This window comes from Lutra lutra, chromosome 13 (genome assembly GCF_902655055.1).
Source record: "Lutra lutra chromosome 13, mLutLut1.2, whole genome shotgun sequence".
Lineage (NCBI taxonomy): Eukaryota > Metazoa > Chordata > Mammalia > Carnivora > Mustelidae > Lutra > Lutra lutra.
The window spans coordinates 10,402,876-10,416,644 of NC_062290.1; the positions used below are offsets into that span (position 1 = coordinate 10,402,876).

The window sequence follows — 13,769 nt, forward strand, 5'->3', positions numbered from 1 at the left end:
TTTGGTCCATTGTCTCTTCACTTCTGTTTTCTATGGAGTATTTCTTGGTTTGGGTTTTAGTGGGCTTTATGCAGACAAGGCAGACCATCCCTTGCCCCCTGCAGAATGAGAAGATGCATGGAAAGGACCCAGGAGAGTTCCTGGTATCTTGTCCTTGTTTGAGTTCATTCATTCATTCCTGGCAGGGTATTAAGAAGGACTCTACCCTTCTCCTATGGAAAGTGATTCATCCGGTCCAAGCTCAGCAGTGTGGACAAACAGTGTGGGACCAGCCCGTTTCTAAGCAGGAGCTGGGCTAGGGAGGGTGAGGAGTAGGAAGAAGAAAGAAATAGTGTCTGTGTCGCTGTCCTTGGAACCACCACAACAAACAAGGGCGGGGGGGCGGGGGGTGTTTCCACGATGCAGATCGGGCTGCCTTGAGAGAGCCCAGGGAAAAGTGTGGACGGCTGGGTGGGTCCTGCCGGGTTCAAGGGCCTGACAGTCCGTGATTCCCGGCAACAAATGGTAGTGGTGGGGTGTGTACCCACACACACAGACACACATGCAACGCTCAGCCTCCAATTTCAGCGCTGGCAGAAGATAACAATTCTCAGTTCGCCTTTCCAGGGTTATTTTTGGCCCGGGGCTGTTCGCTGGAGGCAAAAGGTTCAGCCCCCTCCCAACTCCCTCCCTCGTCCTTGTTCAAAAGAGAAACTTGGGCTTGTAAAAGGCTCACTTGCAGGGAGACCGGGAGACTGGGCTGCGGTGGGAGGGGAGAGGGAGTGGGGGTCTGGGAGAGGTCCCCAAGTCCCGCTCGAGCTCGCCTCCGCCCCCGAGCTGTTTTCTAGCAGAGGGTGTGTGCTCGGGAGGGAAGCGGTCACCGGGAAGGCTGGGGCCAGGCGGGCGACTGGTGTCTCCGGGGTCGGGCTGGCCGGCCCTGGGAGTAGGCTCTGGGGCACCCCCCCCCCCCCCTTAAGTGAGTCCAGCAGGGTCCCGACACTGCCGGCGCCTCGGGGGATCCGGCTCCAGAGAGAGCTGGGCGGGAGCAAACTTTCTTGGAAGGTAGAGGCCAAACTCTGCCGGGGCGGCGCGGAGAGGGAGGACTGCCGGATCCGCGCGAGGGCGCAGGGCTGCGGAGGGGGCCGGGGCCGGGGCCGGGGCGCGAGGCGGAGCCCGGGCGCGTAGCCAAGCTGGTGGGGAGCAGGGGGGCCGGCGGGCTGCAGATTCCCTCCGGCTCCCGGGAGCCGCGGCAGGACCAGCCAGGAGGCGCCATGGAGGGGAGCCCCATCCCGGTGCTGACGGTGCCCACCGTGCCCTACGAGGACCAGCGGCCGGCCGGCGGCGGGGGGCTGCGGCGGCCCACCGGCCTCTTCGAGGGCCAGCGCAACTACCTGCCCAACTTCATCCAGAGCGTGCTGTCGTCCATCGACCTGCGCGACCGCCAGGGCTGCACCATGGTTGTGGGCAGCGACGGCAGGTACTTCAGCAGGACGGCCACCGAGATCGTGGTGCAGATGGCCGCGGCCAACGGGGTGAGTGACCTGCCCCCGCTGACCCTAGCCTCTCACCGCTCCGCCGCCACCACCCGCAGCCGCAGCCGCCGCCGCCCTCGGTCCCCGCCCTGCCCCTCCTGCCTGCCGCCCCCCACCCCCGCATGCCCAACCCCCACCGCCACTGCCACCCCCACCCCGGCGCAGCGGCTCCCCCAGGTCCTCTCCTCGAGGTCCTCGAAAGGCCTTCAGGGTTCCGCTTGGAGGGAACCTGCCACATCGTCCTGAGCTCTCCCCATCTCTCTGCCCATGGCCCGCACCTGCCCGCGTTCCTTTTGGGCCTCCTCTTCCCCAGCCCTTTAAAACTACCCGTTCTCACCGGTTTACTACCCTGCCTTCCCCACCCCCACTTCTTTCTTGAGCTACCAATATAGTGGTCCCCCCACCACCGCCCCTTTCCTTCTTTTTTCTCCTGTACCCTATTTGCAGTCCTCTTCTTCCCCCTCTAAGTTTTGGCTCTCCCAGATCTAACAGTAGTGTCTCAAACACAACACGTGTGTACACACACACACACTCCAGTGTTGATTCCTGGCATGTTTGGCAAGAGTGGACCCTAAAGACTTTTAGTGTAAGTGGTTCGTTAACCCAGTGGAATTACTTCACTATTCATCTGGTTTGTGCAGGGCTGGGGTGAAGATCAGTTCAGCGCCACACAGCCTCTCTGCCCTCAGTTCTGTGTGTGTCATGGGGGGGGGGGGAGCAGTATCTCTCAACAATCTGAAATTAGACTTGCTCTGCCTTTCTTAAAGCAATTCCTCACTACTCTGCGAAAGACTCTCTGGCAGTTGATAGCATTTTGTGCCTCTTCTCCCTTTCAGATTTCATCCTCATTTCCTCTCTCTTCTCCCACCACCTCTGCGGACCTTGGAGGTTTCTCCTTCTCCTCCTTCTTTTCTGTCCTACAGCTAGAAACACCTTCTGGCATCATCCAGTATCCCCCTGTCCTCCTTCCCAAATCCTGCAGCCTCTGTGGACTTCTGCAAGAGGGACACCTCACTTCAGCGGTCTTTGTGGGAAATATTGTCTAAAAGAATCATTTGAGCCAGAACCCCACGCATAGCACATTTAAGTGGAATCCCTACCGATGTATAAATGAGTGTGAACATTTAAAAAAAGTGAAACTAAACAACTCTCTGGGGTATGGATTCCCTTTCTCCTTCCCGAGCCCATCCTTTTAATTTTCTTTCCTCCTTTCTTTCTTTTTTTTTAGTCTTTGGTGTCGTCCATGCTCCATGTTTGTGTACTCTGATTCCCCTCTTGCAGTGTTTTAGGGGTAGGGAAAGTAGATTTTTTTTTTTTTCCTAAATAAAATAACCCAAAAGCATTGGGAGAAAGCGCTGAGGGGTGGTACAGATGGTAGAGCTGGGATTTCCAACCTCAGAAGACGATGTGGCTGGCGATACAGCACTACTGTTTCTCTCTGGCTCCTTACTTGGGATCGATAAAAGTTGGCTTGAATCAGGGAGTTGGAGAGAGGTTGACAAATAGTCTTTTACTCTTGTCTGACAAAGCTGTTCCCATGGAATGATGGAGGATAAGGAGCCTTGGGAGAGGTAGGGCAGCTCTCTGCGTACTCCTTCCTGGGCCAGTTTTTTTTTTTTTTTTTTTTTTTTGTTGTTGTTGTTGTTGTTTTTTTAGGGAGGAAGAAAAACATCCACTTATTTATTGTGGGTGAGGATATTTTTGAAGCTACAGTTGTCGATTTGCACGGGCAAGGTATTGCTATGCTTTCTCGTTTCTTGGCACATGTTCCCATCAAGTCTCTTCAACTTCTTACTTCAATGCTTCTCTGGTAACCACATCTTATTAAGTTTAAGATGGAGTTTATTTTAGGCAATAGGTAGCATATGTTAATAAATGGTTAAAACAGAGCCACACTTAACCTTGTGGTTGTTACAAGGGACAGAATGACAAGTTACAATCCACACAGAAGCACCATCTCCTAAATAATCTGAAAGTGTTATTTCCAAAATGGGTGGGTAGGAGTGAAGGGAATGGCCAACATTTATCAAAGGTTCAGGCAGCCAATTTAAACCAGTCTTCTCATTTTGTTCACCTTCTTGAGGGCTTTTGCTCGGGCAAATGAACAATCGGAAGGCTGGCTTCAGGAGAAAGGGGGTTCACCATGAGCAAAATTGGTCTTGAATGATGGCAAATTGATAGGAATGAAGACCCTTGGTTCCAAAAACTTTGCCTCCCTTGACTTCCCATGGGGTATTCATAAACGGGTTAGAAAAATAGTACAAAAGTAGTATTTATTCTCTTTGAACTGACTTGAACCTGAGTGAGAGGGCTGCCTCTCTGAAAGATTTGGGGTTTGATAAAGTTAATTTTACTATGCAGTTTAATATAACCAACTGTAGTTGCTCTTTGATTATATAATTGCTAGAGGAGGACAGAAGTTTGGAATTTCCAAAGTGATGAACTGCCACTTATATCTTAATATATCATAGAGTTTGAAATAGATTCTCCGACATATAGCCGGTACAATTCGGGATAAAAATTTTTTTATTGTAAAATTCTGAATATTTCAAACTTTCAGAAAAGCAGAGAATAGATAAATGGCTTCCATATGCCCATACCCTAGGCTGTTATTATTTTTCCTATATCTGTTCCATCTTTTTTGAGGGCTAAAGTATTTTAAAGTATATTTTAAAAATGACATTTTATCCCTAAATTCAGTATAGATCTCTAAAAACTGAGAACAATGTTCTTGATAGTTACAATATCATTATCATCCCAAACAAAATAAAAAAAAGGATTTCTTCATTTATTACCCATCCTACATTCAGATTCCTCAATTATTCTGAAATGTCATTTATAGCTGTTTTTTCAAACTAGTTTTCTTCTAATCAAGGAACACACATTGCATTTGGTTATGTCTTAAGTCTTTTTTAACCTAGAAAATATCTCCCTCCTTATTTTTTTCTGTTAATGAAATTGACTTATTGAAGAGACAAGTTCAGTTGGTTGTCCTGTAGAATGCCTCCCTCGGTCCCACTTTCTGGAATTTTCTGATTTTTTTTTATGTTGTCATTTAACTTTTCATGATATTCCGTGTGTGTGTGTGTGTGTGTGTGTGTGTGTGTACTAGAATTGAGTTCTAAAGGCTTAATTAGATTCAGGCGCAACATTTTTTTTTTCTTTCTTTTTTTGGCAAGACTATTTCGTAGGTGATGGTGTATATTCATGTTGTATTGTGTTAGGAAACAATCTCTGGTTGACCAGATGTTCATGGTACTGAGATGACTATAGGGCTGTTGTGGTGATTGCCTCTGTCTTCCAGTACTTTCCCCCTTGGAACTGGCCAGTAGCCTGTGGGGTGAGGTTTGTACCGTGTGAATATCCAGTTCCTGTCACCCTTTACTCAGTTGTTTTAGCTTCCATTAGTGATCCAGGCTTGAGTGGATTATTTCATTAGGGGTTTCAAAATGATTTTTAATTCTCTAATTCTATCTACATGCTTCAGCTAGCATTTTTCTAAAAACTGGGCATTTCCCTCACTATTGGGCTATCCTGTAATAGAGTTCCTTCTGGAAAAGCAGAATTTATGTTTATTTCCCTCTCTTTTTAAATTACCAATTTTCAGTCAGGATTTGGCAAAATAGCCACTTCCACTCTTGACACACGCATTTGTTTGGCTTTTCTTTTGCTCTTTTGAGTTTCACTGTGAACTCTTGAATTTTTATATAATCAGTTTGAATGGATTTGTAAATTAGTGAGAAGATACTTTTATCTGTTTCTGTAATTTTTATGTGGCTGTGCGAACTTATCTAAAAAGTCCCCAGAAGTATTATAATTCTTTTTTAAAGATCCAGACTGTGTCATACCATATAAGAGCAAAGAAAAATATTTACTAAGTATGAGAGTAAACAGCATCATTTAAATGAATTGCAGAACTTAGTTTGTTACCAATATAAACTTAGTTTGTAACGAAGTGATTTTTTTAAAAAAAGATTTTATTTATTTGACAGAGATCACAAGTAAGCACAGAGGCAGGTGGTGGGGGGTGGGGGGCGTAGGCTCCGATGCAGGGCTCCATCCTAGGACCCTGAGATCATGACCTGAGACGAAGGCAGAGGCTTTAACCCACTGAGCCACCCAGGTACCCCTGTAACTAAGTGGTTTTTAAAAATTATTTCTTTTTCTATCTGCTTTAGATACTTCTCAGGGGTTTAGATCCTCTAGGTATCAATTTATTTTAATCTCATAAAGATTTCAAGAGCTAAATGTAAGTAATGGCTACATTATGAATAAATGCCTTTGCCTTTTTCTGGGTGAATCCATCCGTGACTAAGGGCATCTCTCTCTTTCTCCTCTTTGTTCTAATCTTTTTTTTTTTTTTTTAGTCCTAAAGTACCTTTAATATTGGACAGATGGCAGCACTGTGCCTGAAGATGTTTCTGACTTTTTCTAAAGTTTTCTGTCTCTGGAGATGACACCATACACACACACACACACACACACACACACACGTGTATGTATATGTATGTGTGTATGTACATATACATACATATACATACATATACATACATACATATATATGTATATCTCATCATGGTCCAATAGAACTTTTAGAATGTTTTGAGATGATGAAAAGTTTCTGTAATCTACCCCAGCCACTAGCCACATGTGATTATCAAACAGTCGAAATGTACCAAATGTGACTGAAAAACTGAATCTTTTTATTTAATTTTAATTAATTAAAATTTAAGTTTAAGTAGCTGCAAGTGATTAGTAGCTACCATACTAGGTAGCACAGCTCTATAATTTAGCATTTTAAAATGTAAAAAAAATTTTTTATGGATCCCAGACTGTTACAACAAAAAGCAACTATAAATTAAATAAAGGTAGGTCACCAAACACTACAAATGCATTTTAGTAAACCCAAACCAGATTTCTTCATGTGATGATAACCACACTGTCTTCTGACCTTAGCCTGGGAGACAATGAGGTATGGTAGAAAATGCTCCGTATCAGTAGCTGGAAGGCTTGCTTTCTTTTCCTAGCTCGGCCATACAAGTTGCAGGGCAAATGTTTTAGCCTCTTGAAATATCTAGAAACCACTTGTTTCCTCATCTATACATTGGGTGGGACAGCAGGGCTGAGTTATCCTGGGAATCAAATGAAAGCATTATGTAACATCCATAGCTTTAAGAAATGTAAGGGAATATTATTAAGGTCAACTGAATATATCTCCTAAAATAGTGATTGGACTGCATGTATTGAGTAAAACAACTTATAGTTCTGTTGCAAGTTTTAGCCAAGAGAAAATCCATTTGTTGATTAGCCACACAGTATGCTGGCCATGTGATGATCAGCAATAGTAATAATAATATTAGCATACAGCTCAGCTTACAAGAACTTCTCAATGCCTTGTGAAATCTTTTAGAGGTGGAGGCTGAAGTGCAATGGTGTGAAGAAGGCTGTGTCGGCGAGGGACTGGGGTACGCCTTCCAGAGGGATGCTTGTGCCGGCCGTGTTTGATGCCAGTGTGCCATGCAGAGGTGGTTGTTTCAAAGAATGGGAAAGCCTTGTCTTGACATTTATCAGAGCTATCTGGGGAACAAATTTTGATGTCCCAAAGAAAAGGAGCATAGATTTGGAAGGGAGGCAGAGTGGAATATGGCGGTCTGGGGGACGTAGGGAGGGAAGAAGAAGGAAGCAAGAGAGGGAAGCCTGTGTTTCAACAGATAAGGCTTCTTAACTGGGATGACTCTGGAAGTTTGGGATTGGCTGGCTTCAGGTCCTGTCTCTAGAAAGGAAAAAGAACTGGGTGGTGACTGCCCTATATTTTTGACTGAAGTTCACTACAGAATAGGTGAATGGAATGAGTTACTATGGCCCTGACATTAGGAAGGGCAGGTTTGTAATATACAAGAAAGCCCTAAAGAGCTTGCCATAACTTTCTTTTACTTCCCTTCCCAAATCCCCGTCCCTGAATTGTGGAAATCGGAAATCCATTATATGAGCAATAGCCCTTGGTTCCCTTGGTGCCCTTGGTTCCCCCTTTCTCCCTGTTCAGTCAGTCCATTCTTAAATCTGTTAGCCTCAAGTCATCATTCATTTTTTTTTTTTTTAATGGGGAAGGAAAAGGAATGGGAGAGGTTTTAAGAACAGCTGGGCCCTCCCAGTTGCTGGGGTGGGTTATTTTAAGCTTTGTTTAATGTGTCCAGAGACCCAGATGACATTTTTAACTAAGCTGTGTTATTAAATCTTGTGATAAAGCATAATGATGTTTATTGAAAAGACAGACACACATCACCAACATTATGTGTGAAACTTGCCCAAAGAATTTTCTATAAAACATCTGTTCTTTTCTAGTCTTTCGTGAACTCTGAAGGTTTGATAGTTTCTGTACAGATTTGAGGGATAGAAGTTGGAACCTAATTTTGAGGAAACTAAGCATAGGTATTGGCTTTGCTAAACTTAACCTTCATGTTTTGGGCCCTGGTCATCCTTCTGTTAGACAAGAGTAATGTAAACAAATACTGGGATAGGATTTGAACAGGGTTTTTTGAAAATAATAGGTGGGGTGGGGTGGGAAAAAGGGTCTGAAATTTCCAGGGATTTTTAAATTGAAGGTAGAAACTCAACATCCTTTGTTCGCCTACAGCTTTGACAGTTAATTGCAAACACTCAAGATTTGGCCAATATGCCTTTAATGTTTATACTTGTGAAGCCAAAGGAAAAGCTTTAGGTCCTTTCCTCAGACTTGACTCTCATTAGTTATGGATATGAGACTTGTTAAAATCCACATTTTCTGGAGCTTTAAGTGTTTTTCATCTCCTACATTTTTAGTGATGATCAAATTTTCGAGTTGATGCTTATATTTGTGTGAAGAGAAAATCTTCAGGAAATTTGAAGAAATTCTTCTTGGCATTGAGTCACAGAAATTTTTCTTTTCCACGTCTCTAGTTATAGCTGTTTTGTAATGTAATATTTAATGATTGCCTTTCTTTTTTCTCCTTTTATTAATAAGAGTTCTCTTTGGTAGCTAGGGGTATCTAGTTTTATATTTAAGGCTTTTTAATGGAAAGGGAAAAGAAGTTGAAATCAGAAGACCAGAGTTTATAACAAATGGTTAATATCTACACTCTATAAAAAGCTTTTCTAAATCAGTAAAAAATTCAAAAAATTCAAAAGAAATATTGTCAGCTACAGCAACAAACATATGAAAAGGAGATCATCCTCATTAATAACAAAAAAATATAAACAAAAACAATCAATTTGAAAAAAATCGAAAGTACTCGGAGTTGGTGTGAACATTTGAAAATTGTCATGCTAATGGAAGTTAACTTGATGGAACATTTTGGCCAGGCAGTTCAGTTTAGCAGTATGCACCAAAATCAGTGGAATACTTGTCCAGTAATCCACCAATCCATGAATCTAAGAATCTGTCCTGTAAATTTCTTAATACAAAGGTGGAAATGTCTATGTACAGGAATACTCGTCACAGCATTTTGCAAAAGAAAACCTTAGAAACAGTTTATATGCTCATTAGTAGGAACAGTTACCTAATGTATGACACAAGCCCACCACTGAGGCATTAAAACCCATAAACAAAGAAGGTGGATCTATACGTACATGAAAAAGATACGAATGATAGTTTGTTCAGTGAAACAAAGCAAGTAGTAGATTAAGAAGAATGTACTTCCAACTTCTATCCCTTGTCTGTACAGAAACTATAAAAAATCCAGAGTTCACGACGGGCTCGAGGAGAACAGATGTTTTCTAGAAAATTCTTCGGGCAAGTTTCACATATAATATTGCTGATGTGAGTCTGTCTTTTCACTTAACACCATTATGCCTTATCATAAGATTTAATAAAGCAGCTTAGTTAGAAATGTCATCTGGGTCTCTGGCCACATGAAACAAATCTATAATGTAGGCATAGAAAATAGGGTTAGAAGAATATATTCTAGTTAACAGTGAATACATCTGGGATATATGGGCGTGTGTGGCGGGGAAGGAGAATCCTTTCTCTTTCTACGTCATATACTTCTTTTTATTAAATACTCATACACATGTATGGGTTGCTCTGATGATTAAACACACCAGGAAAAAATAATAAAAAAGGAGAAGGTCTGGATTTGAATGGCGATACTATCGTTTGCAACTTGCATGACTGCGGAAAAGTCACGTGGCTTTCTGGGGTTGGTCTCCTCATTTATACAAATAGGGAAAGTAAAACCACTTGCCCCTACATCTTCCAGGTTCACTGGGAGGATTACTATCAATTATTTTATTTGTTCTCATAACACAATTATTACTAAACTCGTCTAAACTAAACTCTGATTAAAATGAGAGGGCCTGGGCGTGGTGCCCTGTAGTCTCAGTAGCTTTACTGTTCATGTGGCGATCCCGGCTGCTTTGGTAAGGCTTCCTCTTGACTTTGGCCTTTCTTCCCTGCTGGGGGCTAAGGCCTGGGTGCTGACTGCTGAAGTCACCATCCCGTCCCCGCTTCTAGTGTGCGTGCGTGCGTGTGCACGCGTGCGCGCGCACGCACACACATACTCCCGCACACCCACCTTGCCACGGTACAGGAGGCAGTAACAGCCGCTCTGCCACAGACTTTGACTCCAGGGACTTTTCTGCAGCGTCTGTGCATTATTTCCAAGCATGAATGAGCTGAGTCAGTGCCATGCTTTTCCATCTTAAACCTTTCTGAGGCTCCGGCTGCGTTCAGGCAAGACCCCCCCCCCCCTCCCCCCCAGGAATCTGCTCATTTCATGAGGACTTTCAAGCCTAACGGACGGGGCCATGTGAGAGATTACTGAGAGGAACAGACCCAGCAGAAGCTAGGGGACTCCACGCTAATCTGCTGAGTCGTCTGAGCGCCGACAGCTGCAGGCGCTGGAGGTGCGGTATTTGGTCAGGATGTTTGTCCGGGTGTCTGTTCCCGCAGCCTCGCCGAACGTTTGGTTCCCGGGCATGGTCTTTTTTTGGACAGGATCTCCCAGATGTAAAGTGTTGGATGCTAATATGGAACAGAACACAGAAGACCCGGCCCTGAGGTCATAAATAACAGTAAATTAATTGTTCAATCTTGCTGAGCTGTAAATCTGTTATTGCCAGAGGTCTTCAGTTCACTGCAACACAGTTCGAGGTGTGGGGGCACTTAGCAAAGGGGCAGGAATTGTTTCCCAACCAGACGGAACCGGGTCTGATGTAATTTATTTAAAAAGCCACATAAATGTATTTTAATTGATTGTGACAATGACTCAGGAAAAAAACACATGGCTATAGAGACTGAGGTTTATTTTGCAGGGGGGATACGCAGGCCACACACACACACACACACACACACACAAACACACACACATACACATATTTATTGCAGTATGGGTATATATATTAAGTATATATTCACACATATATATTTTATCTATAAAGATGCCAAAGATAGAGGTTTTTGTTTTATAGATGTAGCTTTGTTTATATATATATATACATATATATATATAAAATTATCTATATAATGATATAAGTTTTTTGTGTGTACCTATAAAGGTGCCAGATGGAAAGTGTTTTTACGCATTTAGAGAGTTTATTGAGTAGCATATGTGTGTGGGCATATGCGCAGGACACCCCCTCCCCCAGATATATATCTTCTTCCCTGGATGTCTTCAAGAGGAGAGTAGACCAGACGTCAGAAATGTTTGAAGATTACATAGAACCAAAGGAGTAGCTAAATATTCCTAGACGACCTATGTTTCTATGATAATTAGGAGAATTGGACTGGAATTGGATGGGCTGATAGTAAGAGATAAAAGTCGAAGAAATCCTACTGTTCTGGGCGGGAGTCTGTCTTGCAAGAGCAGCTCTGCGGTGAGCTCACCAACACGGGAAAGTTAGCCAGTCGGCATCGCGCATCCTAGCAGATAGTACAAGTCAGAGGCACAGAGAGGAAAATGAAATGATCCAGGTTGAGACGAGAGTACAGACGCGGTCTTGTCACTCCTTACCATGGACTTCAGCACCTTTTCAGGGAGCAGGCTTGGTGGTTAAAGAAGAAAGAAGACATTGTATTTATGTAGGCACGTTACAACTAATTTACACTTTCATTGTTGCCAAGCTACATGCAGTTTAATTTATTTCGTAGCCCCTGTTTAGTCCTCAAACATTTTTTAGTTTCACGTACAAAAACTTCAGGTAAAAGAACACTTTCTTAAAAAAACGTATTTTAAGGAGAGAAAGAGAGAGAGAGAAAGAGAGCACGCGTGCATGCGTGCAAATGCGAGAAGGAGAGGCAGAGGGGGGAGGGAGAGAGATGCTCTCAAGCCCACGGCGCTGAGTGCAGAATCTGACATGGGGCTTGATCTCAAGACCCTGAGATCACAACCTGAGCCCAAACCAAGAGTTGGCTGTTCAACTGACTGAGCCTCCCAGGCACCCCAAAAGAGCACTTCTATATTGGTTAGTAAACGATGGTACATCGAAATAATGGAAAGCCGTATGTTACACTAAGAATCCAATCGTGGAAGAATATTCAGTGACACAGAAACATAGATGCCAGGGAAGGGCTGGATATATTAAGTGAAAGATGTAGGTGATACAATAATCCCTTTTGTAAAAATATGGAAATTTGTAAATTAGAAAGAGAAGCAGAGATACCAAGACAGAGAGGGTTTACATAGAAATGAGAACCGTGTTCATTTTTAGATTTAGAGATGACTCTTATTTTCCTCTTGCTCATGTGTACTTCTTAAATGTTTGAAAAGGGAACATGTATATATGTTTATATATATATATATATATATTCATTCAATTCATTCAATTCATTCAATCAATGAATATAGATTCATTCAATAACTATGAATTAAGGAATTCATACTTAAGAATTAAGCAATGACATGTGGAAGAGGAAGAAAGGCAAGGGAAGACCCTTGAGTCTTCGTTTGGTGCTGGACACTGACCTGGAGCTTGCTTACGTTACCTCCTCTCACCTTCCATCTTTTAGATTACAAAACTGAGACACAGAGGGATCTTGCCGCAAATCGCATAGCCAGTAGGAAGCCCATTGGATATAAAAGTCTCATAGTATCTCAGAGCATACAGCTCTGTGTTCTTGACCCAGGTGGGTCTGGTGGTTCTTCTTCAGGTCTTCAGTTGGGTTGAGCACCTCATAAGTTAGCAGCAGATTAAGTCCTTTCTTACTTCATTGAGCCAAGTCCTATACCTCAAAGTAAAGATTTCAGTATTTTCCAAGTGCTGAATTACCTAATTCCTAGGAGGGACCCAAGTTCTAGTGTCACCACCCCCATTTAGCATCTGAGCAAAGCTGGATTGCCTGCTTCTCACTGAGATCTCCAGAGCTGCTGAGGGGGTTGAAGACTAGAACTTGGGCCAAACTTCTGGACACTGGTGACTTTTCTGCATCTGTTCAGATGTTAGGGACCAAATGTGAAATCCACCTTGGTTTGATTCTAGTGGGCTCTCATCTCTCCTTCCAGCCCTAAAGTGTGTGCATGAAGCCTTCCAGGGGACAGGAAGCTGAGGATGGGCTCAGCGGCTCCCATCTGGTCTCCATGTAACAAAGGATATAACCGCATCATTATCCATGTGCAAATGGAGAAGTCCCTTGATGTTTGGATAACCACATCCATGTCCTGAGTTTGTTATTTCTTGAAATTCCACTTAACCATCTCTGGCTTACTCATGTGCAGCAGTGTACAAAGGTTGGCACACCCCTCTGACAGCTGGGGCCGAGAGACCAAAGCCCTGCCATCATGATGGCTTGGCCTTGGCCTTGCTTCGTGGGTTTTGGTTTGTGTTTAACGGTGAAGACAGGAAACAGGCATCTTTGCGTCTGTGGCTCTCTGTGCACTTTGGAGATGGCTGTGGTGGTGGCTGTGTGGTCCACACCACACTCTGGGAACCATCAAGGAAGCTTCTGTTTATTGCTCTCTTCGCTCTCTGATTCACTTTGGGAATGAGAGGCATATGGCACAGTGAGTGGAGGTTATTGGGGAACGTTATGCTTACTTTTTCTTGTCTCCCTTTGGGACTCTTTAAAAAAAAATGGCTTGTGTAAAGCTCAAAGGAAATCATGGCAGGGGAGTCGTATTTAAGGGAGTTCACACAGGAAAACAATGTTTTGTTCCTTGGAGAAAATAGTTTGGAGTAAAAAATCTGCTTGTACTCTGAGACCCTACCCTGCGGGTTTCAACTGCCCATCGCTGCTCTCTAGTACTTTGAACTAATTAGAAACTGAACTCATTGCTAAGTCTAATTTAG

At 43.5% G+C, this 13,769-nt stretch overlaps 1 protein-coding gene across 1 annotated transcript in view; it reads left to right on the forward strand.

The window, feature by feature from the left end:
* The first annotated feature begins 1,241 nt into the window (after positions 1–1,241).
* Positions 1,242–13,769, forward strand: part of PGM5 (phosphoglucomutase 5) — a 214,184-nt gene continuing 201,656 nt past the window's right edge. Inside the window, exon 1 of the mRNA XM_047700288.1 lies at positions 1,242–1,511. Coding sequence (XP_047556244.1) covers positions 1,251–1,511 — 261 coding nt within the window. The 5' untranslated portion in view covers positions 1,242–1,250. The remainder of the gene's footprint in view (positions 1,512–13,769) is intronic.